Consider the following 17,686-nt stretch of genomic DNA (forward strand, 5'->3'; position numbering starts at 1 on the left):
CGTGGTTAGAATGTCGGGAAAAAAAAAAGGGAAAAAGAAAGTGCATACACGTAGTCGGCAGGATTCGAACCTGCGCGGGGAGACCCCAATGGATTTCTAGTCCATCGCCTTAACCACTCGGCCACGACTACCCTTAGCTGCCAGCATCGCTTGTCTGCAACCTTCCCTAGTTTCTACGTTGCGTAGACACCACCCCCAACGGTTTCCCCGTTCCAGGGCTAGGAGGCCGGCGGCCGCGACACCGGATTACACTCGGAATCCACCCTTCGCTCCGGCCCGCCTCACTCCGTGTTTCTGGGAAGCTCCGCCCCCCCCCCCCCCCTCCCGTCTCTCCTTTTCTCCCACCGGCTCCTGGGAAGCCCCGCCCCCCCTCCCCCCGGGTCTCTCCCTTTCTCCCACCGGCTCCAACCACGCGCTCCCGGGAAAAAGAAGACGCTAAGCCACCTGTGAACGCTCCCTGCGCCCCAGCCCAGGGAGCACTCCCCAAAGCTTGAAGTGCGTTAGCAATTCGAGTTTTGAAAAGCAGTGGGTCCTGCGTCGTTTGTAGTCACACACACAACAACAAAAAAAACCAAAAACCACACACACAATAAAACCTTTGCTCTTGGCCCGTACGGGGATCGAACCCGCGACCTTGGCGTTATTAGCACCACGCTCTAACCAACTGAGCTAACCGGCCAAAGATAGGCGCTTTAGCTCTCAAATCTGCATATCTACATTACGTTACTCAATCATGTAACCATTACTCCCACCAGCCAAAAACTTTGCGTGGCCCTATTCTTGTTCTCTAAGGTCCTCCTAAATACAAATTGGAAGCAATCTCTAAAAGGCTGGAAAGGAAAAAAAAAAAGGCTGGAAGGAATGTCCTCTGAACAGCGCTGAGGTGTGGCTAGGCTCTACCTCTGCACTGAACAGGCAGTTCCCAGGAAAAAAATGGGATAATGCCAACCACATGCATGAGCACCCCAACTAATTGATCCCGCAACCCCTAAGTCTACGGGTTCTGACTTAGGAATTCCTACCAGTCTCATGGAGTGGATCAAGGATGTGCCTTAGGCCTGGCCCATGGGAAACCCACAGCACTGACCCCCGATCCGGGGTTCCGGAGGATAGGTTCCTCATGTGCCTCTCTGAATGTGGGGTGCTCCCTGCAACTCAACCCCTATACTCACTCCGTACTTCCCAGCAACTCCAGGTCACATACTTGACTTCTCCAGCCCAACCTTGCTGACTGAGACTGTCAGAGCAGTGCTGTGTACTCTGCCTCCAACTCCCTTTAGGGCCTGACTTCTGGTATCATTTCTTCGGCTGGATCATAAGCTCCTAAAACCAGTTTTGGCATTCATAGAAAACAAGGGCAGAAAGGATGGTAAACGATGGGCCAGCTGCCAGGTCAGGAGACCTGGGCCCTCATAGATAGCACAAGTGTGACATCATTGGAGCTTTATTATAGGCCAAGGGGCCTGTCCAGCACCCCTACAAGGGGCAAGTCTTTTGTTCCTCTAGCTCCCACCACAAAGACAGAACCCAGGTGCTCAGGGCCAACTGTGCGCGCAGGTGCCTTGTCCCCAACCTCAGAGGAAATATCAGCAGCGCCATGACTTGCCTATGCCTACCATTTCCCCAAGGCAGGCTGGCACCAGAAAGAACATGAAGGAGGAGAAATCACAGGAGGGTAGCAGTTCATGAACACAGGAGTCTGCTGTCCTAGTTCAGTCACCCACAAGGCAAGGGGCACAACAAATGGGAGAAGCTGGGCCCAGGCTTCAGGTGTTCCAGCAGGGCAGGGAAACTTCCAGGCCATGGCGCAGCTCAGGTTAGCAGGCAGAAGCAGATGCCCCCAGGGAGCCGGAATGCTTGAGCTCCTGGATGGACAGACACAACAGCTGGATCCTGGGATTCACCCGAGTCAGGAGAGGGAGCTCCCCGCACTGGAATCGCTGTAGCCTGGGAGGCTCTGAGATAAGAAGAGAGGAAAATCCATGTCATGGGCATGTTTTTAGTCCTCACCCACCCTTCTCCTCCCCAACTCCAGGAACTCCGTCAATCCCTCCCCGCTCTTCCTCCCGGGACCCATCTGCCTAAACTTCCACCCTTCCACCCTCCCTCCTTACCTGAAGGGCTGATCTTGGAGGGTTTCTTCTCACACTCGAAAGCAAGCACAACAGGGCGGAGGACAGAGACGCTAGTGCAAAGTGTCCGGAGGAAGCGGGTCAAGGGCTCAGCCTTGGCTGAAGACTAAAAAGGGAAACTAGGGCTAATCAGAACTCCAACTCCCAAGCCCTCTACCAAACCCTCAGGAGCCCGGGTATCTGAGCCCCCGCTCCCAGCCACATCTCACCTCAGGTTGGGCTCCAGGCCCCATAAACTGCAGGGCCACTTTTCCTGGCCCTCGGACAAACTCTAGCAGGGAGGTCCACTCACTAGGACACAGCCCTAGCGCTTCGGCCACGTGATGATTCCTACAGGTCACCACGGCCTCGGCAGTCCCGTCCTCCACCAGGAGCCTGGGGTGCGACAGAGAAAGTCCCCGAGCAAACCTCGGTGCCAGTCCCCAGAACCCACCACGCCTCCCTCTCCACTGTTTCATCTTTAACTCACTGACCCTCACTCGCTCATTCAAAAATGTTTATCAAAGCCATTCCCACAAGGCAAGTTCTGTTAACACAGGGATAGCACACAGAAGACATCATGCAATAGAGGAGTCAACAGTGTGACAGGCACCCACTGCTCTCACCTGATGTTGGCCTGGCTCACAGGGGTCTGAGTGGGGCAAGTGGAACCCAGATGAGTACACCTTCCCTGAGATTAAGAAAGGGGTTCAAAAAATCCTCTGGTCCCCTCACCTCCCTCTGGCACCAGGCACCCAGTTCTGCTTGTCCCCTCCCATACCTGGATGAAGAGGCTGGTACAGTGAGCACACACCCAGAGGATCTGAAGGCTGAAGACAGAAACAATATGGCAGGAGGCCATGGCCCGGAACGGGGCCCGGCCAGCCCGCAGCAGTCCAGCCAGGTAGATGTGGGGCAGAGGGTCACTAAGAAAGAGAGAGACAGGGGTCAGGAAATCGTCAGAGGGGTTCTGAGAGCACAGCGTGTCTGGGAGGACTCAGCAGGCACTGGGATGGGGACAGTGGTGGCTTCCATGCTCTTCGGGAAGCCCCATGCTCCCCATTTTGATTCTGATCTCCAACTGTCATCAATTATTTCTCAGGCATGAACAACCAAGATGTTAGCCCTGAAAAGACAGTTGCATTTTAGACTGACAAGCCTTTATTTAAGAGTCTCAAACACTAAATCTTTCTGGGTAAAATGAGTTATTAGGTGTTTTTTATTTGGGGCTCTGACTCAACATGTTCTGCTGGGATTGGAAAAGACTGTAGTTATGACAAAAATTCCAGAGTGAAGAACATGTGTGGGGTGCAGATGCGAGGCTGTGAAATTTGGGGATCGGGGCCTGAGGCACTGACCTGACTCTGGTTTCCGGGGGGAAACTCAGGACCTGAACGTAAGTGGATGACCGGAATGAACAGTAAACATTGTGGGACCTGTAAGCAGAAGAGGAGAAAGAAGTCAGGTTGAGGCTGGAGCTGGCACTGCAGCGCAGGCTTGCGCCCCTGCCCCTCCAGGGACATGCCCCGGCCCAGGCTCCATCACAGCAGCAGGAAGATGGGGAAGGACTGGTCTGGAACATCTCATGAGGCCAGAGGGCGTAAGTTGCAGAGTAACACATTGACATAGTACCAAGAAGGAAGTGTCAGTGTAGCCTAGTTAGGTAGCGGTGAACATTCAAAAGGACCAACCACATGCTCCTCCACAGGGAGGAGCGGCAAGGCCAGCTACACAGATCTTCACCTGGAAACTCTCTTCTCCAGCTGGTTAAAGTAGACCCGGGCTCCCGGAAGCAGTCCTAGTGGGGGAGGCAAGTGCGGGTCTTCGATGTAGATGTCTAAGTGAGGGGGGAATTCACGGTCAGAGGTCTCCAGAGCCACAGTTACCTTCACACAGCCTCTCCGGGCCCCACTGCTCCCTACAGAAGCAAAGGGGAGGGGTCAGTGTTCTCTGTCTGGATCACTCGGTCCAATCACTCCATTCTGTACCTTCACCCAAAGGAGTTGTCACATTACCAGGCTTTGTCCAGAGAGGGACTGGAAGTGGCTCACACAGCGTCCGTGACAGAATCTCAGCTGAGAAAGACACTAAGGAGTCGGTGAAGCTGAAGGGTCAGAGAAGTGCAGTGAGAATGGAGGCATGGGAAGCAGCCTGACCGGGCAGTGGCGCAGTGGGTAGAGCATCAGACTGGGCTGCAGAGGACCCAGGTTCGAAACCCCGAGGTCCCTGGCTTGAGCATGAGCTCACCAGCATTGAGAATGGAGTCATAGTCACTCATGGTCACTGGCTTGAGACCCAAGGTCGCTGGCCTGAGCAAGTGGACGCTCTGCCATGCAAAAGCAATCAATGAACAACTATGATGCCACGGGGAATTCTTCTCATCTCTCTCCCTTCCTGTCTCTGTCAGGTAGGTAGGGTGGCTAGAGCATCATCCCGAAGCACAGAGGTTGCCAGAGAATGGAGTCAGGTCCAAGGACAGAAGCTAAAAGTATCTGCTAGAATGTCATCTATAAGGTTCTGGAAAATCTCATGCTGTGTTGAATCACACACTGAAAATAACAGGAAAATAACAGGGCTTATGGGAAAAACAGGGTTGTGGCAGATCACTCAGGACCTCTACAACCTTGTAACCAGAGGCCTGGCCAAGGAGTACATCAGTAGAATTAAATCTCCACTTTGCAGTTCACTGTCTGCAGTTGTATATGCTGGAGCTCATGGCCCTCCAGAAATTACACATACAATCCAGTAGAATTTTGTTTAATACAGGGTAAAATATCTTTGTAGCTTTTTTATGTACACTAGCAGCAACCCCAAAAAGCTTATGTGAGGAAAGTATAGTTGTTCCTGATGCCACTTCTTGTACTAAAGGAAGGCACTTTCAGCTTTTGTCCTTATAGTTTAATGTTTCTTATATTTCCTCTTATTACTAAAAGCTTTCCCTGAATTGTGAGAAAGCCTGCTCATGATCACTTCAAAACAGGAACATGCTCAGGTGAAAATCAAGTATGAAACACAAGGACACCTCCCTCTAGGGCCATGATGGTGAACCTTTTTATAAAAACCGCCCACTTTTGCAGTGCTGGTCAACCTGGTCCCTCCCGCTGGACAGTCCAGCTTTCATGGTGGGCCAGTCTCTGGCAGGAGCAACCAGGTTGACCAGCACTGCAAAAGTGGGCGGTTTTTATAAAATGGTTCGCCATCACGGCTCTAGGAGCTAAATCCCATGAAAGAAACACGCTGCAGTAGAGAAGTGACCACCGCTCACCAAACCCAACCACGGCGGAGGAAGAGAGCAGCCCAACAAGCTGGAGGAACTGGCGGACATTTACTTGTCACTGAGCAGGTCGGTCAGCGAGGATTCAGACAGTGCCTTGTTGACACGTGGCACATCTGGGATGTCCTGGGAGCTCTCAAGTTCCAGGGTCCACTCATCCTGGACAGTGAGGCAAGATGTACAGCCAGCCAACTCCAGAGGACGCTGTGATATGCAGGATGAACCACTCTTCTCAAATAGCATTGGTGTCTGCCAGGAAACGAGAAGACAGTCTCTCAGTGTGTCCTGATCCAGAAGGTTCAAAAAATACTACGACCCAACTTGGTTTCCTCTCTGGAGCCTGGTGAAGAAAGCGACCTAGAACAGAGAACCCTCCTACTCCATCTAGACCCACCCTTCCGCTAGGAGACCTCGGAGTGACCAGGCACTGCACTTCCTCTCCAGACCCCAAGCCGAAAAGCTTTCTGGGGCAGGGGATGATGGAATAGGGCGCTCACGGGAGGACCAGGAGCCACGAGTCGGTACACTTGCCCCGGGTGCAAGAATTCGAACCAGCGGATGGAGGAGCCAAGAAAGATGAGGAGAACCTGCGAGGAAGGAGAGCAGGGTCGTGGGATTCCAGACAGGAGCGAGGGGCACAGGCCGAGTCCAGGTCCTTGCAGCCTCAGCTTACCTTCTGCTCCATGTTCGCATCTCCCCTGAGCTCGGGTGGGCCCCATCCAGTGCCCTCCTTCCTCTGGGTACCCCCAAGCCAGCTCGCTATTATGCAGAAACTGAGGGTGGGCTTGGGCACCTTCGGACTGGCTCCTGGGGGGACACAGAAGTTCCTCTTCATCAGTGCCTCCTTGTGGGACAGCAAGAAGAGCCGGCTCTGTCCTAAGGGGGGGGCGTTGGGGAGGGCAGGCTCTGTCTGAGCAGGTGTCGAGGGGGTGCCTGGGTGAAGGAAGGGTCGGGGCACAGACAGGACCAGGGCATCGGCCAGAAAGAACTGCACAGAGACTCTGTGGGGAGAGACGGGAATAGGTTTCTTAGCGATCCAGCATTGAGTGTGTGGGCTCCCGCGCTCTAACACCTGCCGGGCCCTTCCCCTTTCCCTCCGAGGCTCAGAGAACAGCTACTACCCCAGGAAGCCAACCTGGCCCACTGCTTCTGGATGAAGCCTGCTATGCTCAGCTCCTTCCAGGAAGGAAAGTTGCTTCTGACACGCCTCTCTACGACCAACTGGAACCTCTCTGCCCGCACCAAGCAGCCTACAGGAAAGAAGTTTCCTATTTTGGCAGGAGGACAGAACCGGGGAATGGGAAGTGAAGTGGACCAAGACCACCCTGCAGGTCCTGAGGCCCAACCTAGGCCCGACCTGAGCCCCATCTAAGAGGGGTGATATCTCTAAGGGAAAAACCATTGCACCCACATGTCCGATCCCACCCCTGGCCTCCTAGGCTGAAAAGTCTCGATTCTACTTTCTCACAAATCCGTAAAACACCTATTACTAGATCGAAGAAAACTTTGCTTCCCAGGATTTTTCTGTCTACAAATCTGATTAAGTCCAAATAAGACCATTATTCTTCAGAATGAAGAATGCAGGGTTGGGAGCTGCCACCCTGCCGTGCACGTCAGGGGCTGTGGGGGCCGCCAGGTGCGGGACCGCGGTCTGGCCAGGAGACCCCTCCTCCTTCTCTCTGCCTGGCAGTGCCTGTCTCCCGGACTCCTCCCCACACTCGGCCCATGTGTGCCACCTCAGTCCCTAGAAAAGCCCTGCAGGGGCCACCCCCAGACCCCTGCTCTGAGGCCTTGGGCTGCACTGCCACCTCCTCTCCACTTCTGAACTCCAAACCTATGAGCCGGGGGTCACTGAGGGGCCGGGAGGGCTCGTTCAGGAGTAGGCAGGGTATGGAACCACTCTGGTCTCGGAGTTGCAGATGACCTTTACGAGATGAAGCCACCAGAACCCCCAGTAGAACCTGCAGGGAGATGAAAGCCAAGGGGTGAAGTATTTATTCAGCAAATATTGAGCATCTATTATGTGCCAGGTACTGTGTTACATGTTATCTAGAAAGTAAGGAGAAAAATAAAAGACATGGTCTCTGACCTCAAAGAACTTATATTCAGAGGACAGGTGTGAAAAAAACACATACATTCACATATATGGTAGTAGCAGAAAAAATATTCAGATCGAGGTTAAAGGAACTTGTCAGATCTAGTGGAAGCTTAAGTTTTACTTTCCGTGCACTGGGAGAAACAAGAAAAGGACTTAAAGCAAGAGAGTTTTGTAATGCAAGTACATTTTACCTACCGGTAGCTCTTTCTAGTTGCTGCAGGGAGGGGGCAGTCTAGTTAGAAGGCTAGTCAGCCGGTGGCGCAGTGGATAGAGCGTTGAACTGGGTTGTGGAGGACCCAGGTTCAAGACCCTGAGGTCACCAGCTTGAACACGGGCTCATCTGGTTTGAGCAAAAGCTCACCAGCTTGAGCCCAAGGTCACTGGCTCGAGCAAAGGGTTACTCGATCTGCTGAAGGCCCGCGGTCAAGGCACATATGAGAAAGCAATCAATGAACAACTAAAGTGTTGCAACGCACAATGAAAAACTAATGATTGATGCTTCTCATCTCTCCGTTCCTGTCTGTCTATCCCTCTCTCTGACTCTCCCTCTCTCTCTCTCTCTCTGTCTGTCTCTATAAAAAAAAAAGGCTAGTCAGTCAAAATGACAAGTGAGGATGCAGGAAGAGGAAGTGCCCAAGCCCCGCCGGAGCCCACGCACCTGGGCTGGCCGGAAGGTGGAGGGCAGCACACAGAGCCAGGACCAGGCCAGGCGCTGGTTGAGTTGGCAGCTGGTCAGGTGAGAAACCTCTGGGAAGGGCAGAAGGGTCTTAGGGTCAAAGGAGGCCCAGGCCCTTCCCTGTCCTTCCTCTGTCAGCGTGGCCAGAGTGGGGAAGGAGCAAGGAGTTTGCAGCCGAGTGTACTGTCGGGAAAGAAGGACCGTCAGACCGGCATCCCATGTGTCCCCGCCTCACACATCAGCCCTGCCAGCCATCATTCCCCACATCCTCAGACCTTCTGCAGAGGACAGCGATGCGGCTCTTCCAGGATCTCCCTTTGTGCATCGCGACTGGGGATGCGTGGAGGAGCCAAGACGTCCAGGGCAGGAGCCAGGAGCTGGAGGCCCAGGCTGGGGTTCCCAGGTGACGAGTGCTGCAGCAGGTGGCGGTGCCTTAGCACGTGGGGACACAGCCTTGGGGAAGAAGTGCGGTCAGCACCCCCAGACCCTGTCCCTTCCAGGGTCCCGCTGCCCTTACGGAGGACGTGTCGCACTCCCGCGGCCACCCTGCGGCCCCACGTCCTCCTCACTTGCGGGCCAGCTCCTCCAGCGCCTTGGTAGCCCACAGGTAGAGAGGAAGTCCTAACTGCTGCTCCCATATCAGCTGCTCATACAGGGAGGCCCCCAGGGCTTGTAGGGAGGACTGAGTCTCCGGCTTCCTTGGAGAGAAGCCCCGAAGCAGAACAGCACCGCGGAGACAAGGAGCAAGCACCGGCCTTGTCGTCCCTCCCCCCACCGACTGCAGCAGGTGGACATCCTGGAGCTGGGGAGGGCGGAGACAGTGGGAACACAGAGGTGAGGTCCGCTCAGTGCTCCCACACGGAGTTTGCTGCACCTTTCCCCAGCTGCGTTCCTAGAGAAACCCAGCTTCTACACAGGTGACTTCCTCTCAGCCTCCACACCTCGCCTTCCATCACAACCCGCCATCCCTGGGGAAGTTCATTTCCCAAAGGCCCAGCAGGCTTCCTGTGGGCCAGACGCTCCTGGCTGGCATGGCGAGGTGAGCCTGACATCAATCTGGCCCTTACTGCCCTGAGCGTCAGGGCCAGCATCTCCGCCTCCAGGTGGAAGACCCTTCCGCGAGGAAGATGCTCTGGTCCCAACCCTTCCTCCCTGTGCTCCCAGACTCTAGTCTGTGGCCGTACATGCCCAGTCCACCCCCAATGCACATTGACTATTTTCCTATTTTCGCTGCAAAGGTTCCAACCCTGCTGTGAAGGTTACCGGTCTGTGAAGGTAAGAGGAGCCCCTGAGAAGCCCCCCTCTGTCGCCGCGCCCCCACACGTACCTCCAGGCGGACTCCGGGCCGCATCACCCGCCTGAGGCCCTGGAACTGCTGGTAGGAAAGGCACAGCCCCAGCTGCCCATCGAGCTCATAGATGCCAGCAGGCTGGTTCAGCACGCCAGTGACCGTGCCCTGCAGAGGTCAAAGGTCAGCAGATCCCCACATTTCCTGCCCCTCCAACTCCAGGATCTTCCGCTTATGCTCACCTGGTATGACAGGAGTCTGGAGTCCCGGACAAGATCTTTTTGGTCCTTCCTGTCTGGGACATTGCTTGTCCTGGGGAGTGGCTTGGGGTCAGCCTCCAAGAGGGGCCCACCAAGCTCCAGTCCCAGGTCCAGCTCGCGCACACATTCTGGTTTCAGCGGCAACAGCTGAGAAGAGGGACCGGTCGTCCAGACACGGTAACGGTAACCAGCAATCCGGGATACTTGCAGCTTCGTCAGCACATAGGCCCTACCAGGCTGAAGAGCTCGGTGCCACACCAGCTGGGCAGGGACCTGGTTTGTGCAGAGGCGGGCAACATGGTACATGAGACACTTCTCACAAAGTGATTCTCTGGCCAGAGGCTCTTTCCATCATGATCTGACCTCCAAGACCTGCTCCTCATGAGCTTTCCTTGCTTCATCCTCCTTGTTTGCCAAGTCAATCTTGTTTTTTAATAATGTTTATTTTAGAGAGAGGAAGAGAGAGAGAGCAAGAGGAACACTGATCTGTTCCTGTATGTGTCCTGACCGGGGATCGAACTGGCAACCTCTGTGCTTCAGGACGATGCTCTAACCAACCGAGCCATTCGGCTAGGGCACCAAGAATACTGCTCACAAAAATTAGGGGATATTTAAAAATGAATATGAAGCGGTAAAATATCCCCTAATTTTTGTGAGCAGTGTCAGTATTAAGCCATAAAACTTTCATGATCTCTCCTCTTGTAGGAGATGCCAAATGTTTCCTAACCCCTCCCCCAAGGTACAAACTTCCTTACAAATACATAATCCTAAAACTTCCTTCCAAATACATACATATTCCAGTCAGAAAATCACATCATTTTTGCATTTTCCCATCCCACCCTATGCCATTCAATAACTGCCATTTACTTAATCAATAAGCACCATGCACATAGGTTTCCAGTTTTAGGACAGATGTTAAGGGAAATACAGCTGACTGTTCTCGCCTCTCCAACATATTTTAAACCACAGGGACACAGACACAAACCCAAGTAATAATATGGATCCATGAATGATCAAGTAGACAAAAGACACGTTTGCCACTCAAATGACTTGCAGAACAGAAGAGTTCCTACCTCCTGTACACAGGAATGACATTATCTGGAATTTTCCCTCAACATAAACTGTTCCAGAAAACTCCTCCCCCCAGCTGGAGATGTTCTCTTTCCTCTTAAAAGCTCTGATACCTCTTCCGCATCTCTACGCCCAAGCTGACCCTAATCCTCACCTGCACAATGATGGATACGTGGCTACCAGCGTGGCTGCCAGCCGGGGATGGTTCACAAAGAGACAAGACGAAGTAAGCTTTCTTTTGACTTTTCACAAGAGCACTCAGTCGAACCAGCTTCCCAGCCAGGTTTGGATGCACACCTCTGAGCTTGCTGCTAAAGGTAGTAGAAGGAAGAAAGGAAGAAGTCGTTATTTCTCTTCTTTTCCCCTACAAATGTCTTCCCTTCTCTGTAAAGAATACTGGAATCTAATAGTGCCTGACCAGGTAGGTGGTGGTGCAGTGCACAGAGTGTCGATTTGGGAGGCTAAAGACCCAGGTTTGAAACCCCAAGGTCACTCTGGGTTGAGCACAGGCTCAGCAGCTTGAGCATGGGGTTGCCAGCTTGAGCGTAGGTTCACTAACATGACCCATGGTCACTGGCTTGAGCCCAAGGTTGCTGGCTTGAGCAAAGGGTCACTGGCTTGGCTGGCGCCCCCCAGTTAAGGCACATATGAGAAAGCAATCAATGAACAACTAAAGTGCCACAACTATGATTGATGCTTTTCATCTCTCTCCCTTTCTGTCTGTCTCTCTACGTCTCTCAAAAATAAATAAATAAATAGCCTGACCAGGCGGTGGTGCAGGGAATAGAGCGTTGGACTGGGATATGGAAGACCCAGGTCTGAAACCCTGAGGTCACCGGTTTGAGTGCGGGCTCATCTGGTTTGAGCAAGGTTCACTAGCTTGAACCCAAGGTCGCTGGCTTGAGCAAGGGGTCACTCAGTCTGCTGTAGCCCCCCTGGTCAAGGCACGTATGAGAGAGCAATCAATGAACAACTAAAGTACTGCAATAAAGAATTGATGCTTCTCATCTCTCTCCCTTCCTGCCTTTCTGTCCCTATCTGTCCCTCTCTGTCTCTCTCCGTCTCTATCACACACAAAAAAAGAATAATCCAATGGTGATGTGAAATTTCCATGTTTTCATAGGTATTCCAAAGATAAAAGTGGCCATACTATTCCTTGATTGGGAGCACTCCATCCGTATTACTCTCAGTACCTTTCTCTCCTTCCTTCCACTGCCCCCCAACAGCCTCCCAGTGTCACCGTGCTGACCCCCTGGAGGGAAGGGCTACCTGTGCCTGAGCAGGCGGCAAGCAGCCTCCGGGTAGAGAACAGAGAGAGGGCTGGGAGGGCCAGGACTGCCGGTCAAGGGAAACACTGGTACGGGGACACTCCACAGCTCCAAGTGCCCTCGCCCTGAGGAATTCCACCTGGCAGGAGGAAGGTAACTCCAACTCGGGAACAGAAAGAGATGGCCCAGCCAAGAAAGATCCAGATCTATAAGCTAGAAAAGACCAAAATCAAGGGTTAATCAGGGTCCCAGCACCTATTCACCAACCTCCACCTTCATTGCCTGAGACTTACTTGCCTCACTCCCTAGACACTATTTTTGTTAGAATCGAAGACATCTGTTTCCCCTTCCTACTCACCTCACAGTCCAGGACTCCAGTGTTATCTCTCACATAGAGGCTCCCGTTCCTGCACTCTTGCTCCAAGTCCTCTGATAGGTCTGTTAGTGTCCCTAAAAGTAACAGCTGCTCTCGGGGCAGGGGCAGACCACTTAGTCCAGCCTCTTGGGCCCATGCCTGGTACTCAGTACTACTCCAGGACAGGTAGCTACAGCATGGTGGGCGCTGGTGGCTCCTGAGGTCTCGTACTGAGACAAATCTGCAGAAGGGAGCAACATCTTGTAAAGCTGTATCCAAGCCTAGGAAGTTATCCTCAATGCTGATGGACGCTGAGGACCCACGTTCAAAACTCTAAGGTTGCTGACTTGAGTGCAGGGTTGCCAGATTGAGCATGGGCCCTGACAAGGTTGGCTCAGTGGTAGAGCTTCGGCCTGGCATGTGGATGTCTCAGGTTCGATTCCTGGTCAGGGCACACAGGAGAAGCACATATCTGCTTCTCTACCCCTCCCCCTCTCATTTCTCTCTCTCTCTCTCTTCTCCTCCCCTCCAGCAGCCATGGCTCAATTGGAGCAAGTTAGCCCCAGGCCCTGAGGATGGCTCCATGGTCTCTGCCTCAGGCACTAAAAAATGGCTAAAGTTGCAACGCAGCAAGGGCCCCAGATGGGCAGAGCATTGCCCCCTAGTGGGCTTGCGGGATTGATCCCAGCTGAGATCCATTGGTCAGGGCACATGTGGGAGTCTGTCTCTGCCTCCCCTCCTCTCACTAAATTAAAAAAAAATTACATTCTGGTTCAATTTTATTTTATCTTTTTTTTTTTTTTTTTTGAGAGAGAGAGATAGGAAGGGAGAGAGATGAGAAGCATCAACCCATATCGTGGCACTTCAGTTCATTGATTGCTTCTCATACATGCCTTGATGGCAGGGGGAAGGAGGGGGGCTTCAAGCTGAGCCAGTGACTCCTTGCTCAAGCCAGAGACTGTGGGTTCAAGTGACCAACCTTTGGGCTCAAGCAATCAACCTTTGGGCTCAAGCCAGCAACCACGAGATCATGTGGATTATTCCATGCTCAACCAGTGCCCCTATGCTTAAGTTGGAAACCTCGGGGTTTTGAGCCTGGGAACTGAGTGTTCCAGGTGGACACTCAATCCACTGTGCTACTGCCAGTCAGTCAAACTCAGGTCTTCTTAAGCACAACTACCTGCACTTGGTGAATCTGAGTTTCCTAATACACAACATAAAATCGTAGCAGCTTCTCTCCCCACTGAGAGTTCTCCAAATTTTCTTTCAGTCTTCTCCTCATCTTCTTCCTATCTTTCCTTGTTTCTAAACTTGACAAGGCAATTCTGGAGAACTATGGGAAAGGCGCAGCAGCTTGACGGGGAATGGATAAATCTGACAGAAGGGGGCTGCGTGTACACCACTTTTTCCTCCCCTTAGCAACTTTCCCCTCCTTCTTCTCAGGTCCTTCCCTTTCAAATCGCCTGAGCCCCAGCTCTCCTAACCTGTAGCTGAGGGGCAGTGTGAAACCCTGGTTTCCTCCCTGGGACAACCAGGTAGTCTTCACACAGTCAGTTACTTGCTGAGTCAACCGGACATCAGGCTCTTCGCCAGCAGGACACAGGGTCTCTTGGATGAAGGCCTGGGCAGCCTCAAGCCAGGTTTGCTCCTGAGGAAAGTGAACTTAGTTAAAATATCCTGACAATTCTGCCCACGATGGAGATTTTGGGAAGAATAAAGGAATAATAACAACAACAAAAATTAAGAGGGCATATAAATGAAGAGGAAATGTAAAGGAGTGTAGAGCTTAAAGAAACCTTAGAAGTCTTGCATCCAGCTATACAATCAACGCAGACAGGTGGCCATCCAGCTTTGGTCTTGTCTCTTTCTCTCACAAACCTGCACCAACCTCAGTGCTCAACCAGAATATATATTCCTCTCTGAACCCTTCTCTGACCATCAGCAAGTTGAAAAAAAAGATTGGTCAAAGTCACCCTTGAAAAAAAAATTCTTTAGATTGTTCATAAAGGATAGGGTATAGTATTGTATAGTAAAATATACAAAAATGGAAATGTGCCTAATAATGAACAGTACATAAAAAGGAAATAGGTAGGCCTGACCTGTGGTGGCACAGTCGATAAAGTGTCAGCCTGGAACACTGAGGTCACTAACTTGAAACCCCAGGCTTGCCTAGTCACGGCACATATGAGAAGCAACTACTATGAGTTGATGCTTCCCACTCCTCCCCTCCTCCTTTTTCTCTCTCTCTTCTCTCTAAAATCAATAAATTAAAAAAAAAAAGAACATAGGTAGAATATAATTTTTTATCATTCAATTTTTTAGTCATCTACACATTTGAGTTCCCATAAGCTAAATACATATTTAATACAATCCCATTGAATTTTTTTCCTGTTCTGTCTTTTTTTTTTTGCATTTTTCCAAAGCTAGCTGGAAATGGGGAGGCAGTCAGACTCCCGCATGCGCCCGACCGGGATCCACCCGGCATGCCCACCAGGGGGCGTCGCTCCGCTGCATCCAGAGCCATCTTAGCGCCTGAGGCAGAGGCCACAGAGCCATCCTCAGTGCCGGGGCCATCTTTGCTCCAATGGAGCCTTGGCTGTGAGAGGGGAAGAGAGAGACAGAAAGGAAGGAGAGGGGGAGGGGTGGAGAAGCAGATGGGTGCTTCTCCTGTGTGCCCTGGCTGGGAATCGAACCTGGGACTTCTGCATGCCAGGCTGATGCTCTACCACTGAGCCAACCGGCCAGGGCCTGTTTTGTTTTTTTAGCTAAGATGTGGGCTTCCTAAGGAGCATATGAACCAGCTTCCTATACTTGCCACAGATTCTGAACACACAGTTGCCTCTATATGTAGATAACTCTAGGGTGTGGGACCAACTTGTCCTACTTCCTGTGCTAGGCAACTTTATTTCATAATTCCAACAGATTCCTCCACATTGCTAATCTTTAGCAAACACCAGTCTTCAAGTTCGAGATGACTTCAGAGTCCTTGTGGACAGCTCTACCATTGACTTTCACTTAAGCCCCTCTCATTCATGGTCAGGGTTGTCAGAACTGGACCAGGTCATCAGAATTGCCCACCAACATCAACAAAGCTCAGTCTCTCATTCTCATCCTTTCTGTGTTCCTCTCTGGTTGCCTTTTTTTTTTCCTTTTAGCCCCTATTCCTCGGAAAGCCTGTCAATTGCTTGGCACATTGAACACGACCATTCCTCAAAGTGGTACCTCAGAATCATCAGTTTTATTAAAAATCAGGTGATTTTTAGGTGCTCCCATCTGCTGAATCAGAAGGGATGGGGTACCGTTTGTATTTTAAATAAGCTCCCTGAATTGATATTGATATAGGTTGAAGTTGGAGAGAGAACATTATGTATTTTCTTCTCAATGACCTCATCCACTGGATGCTATTGGTAGATAGTTTTACCCTAAAACCTGGAAGTCCTCCTTAACTTCCTTACCCTACACAAGACCCAAATCCTTTAGATTCTATCTCCTTAATATACAGTGTGTCCATAAAGTCATGGTGCACTTTTGACCGGTCACAGTAAAGCAACAAAAGACCATAGAAATGTGAAATCTGCACCAAATAAAAGGAAAACTCTCCCAGTTTCATACCTATTCAGTGCAGTTCAATGTGGGCTCACACACAGATTTTTTTAGGGCTCCTTAGGTAGCTATCCCATATAACCTCTACAGACTTGTCACTGACTGATGGCCTACCAGAACGGGGTTTCTCCACCAAACTGCCGGTTTCCTTCAACTGCTTATCCCACTGAGTAATGTTATTCCTATGTGGTGGCGCTTCATTATAAACGCGCCGATATTCACGTTGCACTTTGGTCACGGATTTGAATTTAGCGAGCCACAGAACACACTGAACTTTCCTCTCTACCGTCCACATCTCAACTGGCATGGCCGCTGGCTGCTCTGCTGTATACACGGTGTTGCATCATCATCTGTGCAGGCGCACATGCTGCCACATCATCCTACAGAAACTGGGAGGGTTTTCCTTTTATTTGGTGCAGATTTCACATTTCTATCATCTTTTGTTGCTTTCCTGTGACCGGTCAAAAGTGCACTATGACTTTACAGACACACTGTATATATTTCTCTCACTTTGCCTTCACCTCTGGTACTTCAGCATTGCTGCCTTGGTCGGGATCAACCTCCTCTCTCATTACATTTCAACCACAGCCTTCTAACTGGTCCTCTCTAGTTCATTCTCTACACTGCTACCTCAGGAATTGAAAACACAAGTGTCATCCATTCAAGTGTCCGTGTAAAACCCTTAATAACTCCCAGGCGTCCTCAGGTTCAAGTCGCTGCTTAGCAAGACTTACAAGACTGTCAGCTCTGACCCCTCAACCACCACTCAGTTGAACTCCTGGAGTTTTTCAAAGACACCTCTCCACCTCGTGTCTTTAAGCATGTATTTGCCTCCGCCCTGAAACCTCCTTCGGTGCTTTTCTTTTTTTCTCTTTTCTTTTTGCTTTGCTAACTCTTCACACGCACTTTGGGTCTCCAAGGCTCTTCCTGATGCTCAGATAGCTGCGTCACGGGTCTCCCCAAGAACCCGCAGCGCACACTTCGCCGTTACTCTGCACCTGGCTTCGCACCGGGCTTGAAGCCTAGGGAGGGGACCGAAACGTGTTTGGAGATCACAGCAGACGCCAGAGGAATGAAGGAACAGATATATCCGCAGAACCGGTGAGAGGAGGAAGACGAGCAGCCTCACAAGCTTCCCCTCGCCCGGGCGCGGCCAGCCAAGTCTGGGAGGCAAAGAGGCAAGATGGGGGGGAACAGGAAAAGAAAGAAAACATCCGGGACAGACAAGAGAAAAAAGGGGGAGGGACGGAAAACTGCACTCACGGAGCCAAGAGCCTGCGCAGGGCAAGCCGCCATGACCGCCGGAGGCTTTGCCCAGGTAGGGGAGCAAACCGCCGTTAGCTGGTGAGCTCCCGGGAGGGCGGGTCTATGCCGTCATCAGAAGGCGCGTTCTCGGCTCCACCTCCGGCTCCTCCCCTCCCAGCATCCTCAGGAACTCTCTGTGCTAGTCTCACCTTTTCCCTGTACTGAGGTACCCCGTCGCCCTTGCTCAGTAACAACTTGTTTGGCATCCCTGGGATGGGGTTGGGAGCTCAGGATCTTTAAGCACAGAGGGCTTGGTAGGTAACTTATAGCATCTTTAGATTTACCTGATCTCGCCAAGCAGAGAGAAATGTTTCCACCTTAATGCAGCCCAGAGTACATCATTCATACATTGCTGTAATTATTTAACTGTTTCCCCC

At 51.7% G+C, this 17,686-nt stretch overlaps 1 protein-coding gene and 2 non-coding genes across 4 annotated transcripts; all 3 read right to left on the minus strand.

The window, feature by feature from the left end:
* Positions 1 to 49: 49 nt before the first annotated feature.
* TRNAS-AGA (transfer RNA serine (anticodon AGA)) lies at positions 50 to 131 on the minus strand. Its single transcript has one exon. It is a non-coding gene; the product is annotated as a tRNA-Ser (tRNA).
* Positions 132 to 605: 474 nt separating this feature from the next.
* Positions 606 to 679, minus strand: TRNAI-AAU (transfer RNA isoleucine (anticodon AAU)). The gene has a single exon. It is a non-coding gene; the product is annotated as a tRNA-Ile (tRNA).
* A 730-nt stretch (positions 680 to 1,409) lies between these two features.
* On the minus strand, positions 1,410 to 17,374 carry CTC1 (CST telomere replication complex component 1). Of its 2 annotated transcripts, none has more exons than XM_066264214.1 (23): positions 17,268 to 17,374; positions 13,886 to 14,049; positions 12,405 to 12,642; positions 12,048 to 12,259; positions 10,933 to 11,086; positions 9,690 to 9,980; positions 9,487 to 9,615; positions 8,729 to 8,961; positions 8,435 to 8,612; positions 8,142 to 8,342; positions 7,220 to 7,346; positions 6,521 to 6,635; positions 6,059 to 6,386; positions 5,883 to 5,972; positions 5,441 to 5,634; positions 4,127 to 4,215; positions 3,855 to 4,029; positions 3,470 to 3,547; positions 2,893 to 3,037; positions 2,738 to 2,802; positions 2,342 to 2,507; positions 2,115 to 2,238; positions 1,410 to 1,957 (listed from the first exon to the last, which is right to left on the minus strand). In XM_066264214.1, exons 1-23 carry the CDS (start codon positions 17,298 to 17,300, stop codon positions 1,818 to 1,820), a joined length of 3,669 nt encoding a protein of 1,222 aa, XP_066120311.1. In that variant the 5' UTR covers positions 17,301 to 17,374; the 3' UTR covers positions 1,410 to 1,817. The 2 variants fall into 2 exon arrangements, with proteins under 2 accessions (XP_066120311.1, XP_066120310.1); XM_066264213.1 differs by having other exon boundaries at positions 10,933 to 11,089.
* Between the last annotated feature and the right edge of the window lie 312 nt (positions 17,375 to 17,686).

Source organism: Saccopteryx bilineata, chromosome 2 (assembly GCF_036850765.1).
Source record: "Saccopteryx bilineata isolate mSacBil1 chromosome 2, mSacBil1_pri_phased_curated, whole genome shotgun sequence".
Classification (NCBI taxonomy): domain Eukaryota; kingdom Metazoa; phylum Chordata; class Mammalia; order Chiroptera; family Emballonuridae; genus Saccopteryx; species Saccopteryx bilineata.

Bases quoted from the DNA above. Each gene is read 5' to 3' on its own strand.
- CTC1 (XM_066264213.1), bottom strand. From the start codon at position 17,300: ATGGCGGCTTGCCCTGCGCAGGCTCTTGGCTCC. The intron at 7,347-8,141 runs GTGCGTGGGCTC...ATCTCCCTGCAG, and splicing joins CCACCTTCCGGCCAGCCCAG to GTTCTACTGGGGGTTCTGGT. The intron at 2,239-2,341 runs GTGAGATGTGGC...TTCCCTTTTTAG, and splicing joins GGCCTGGAGCCCAACCTGAG to TCTTCAGCCAAGGCTGAGCC.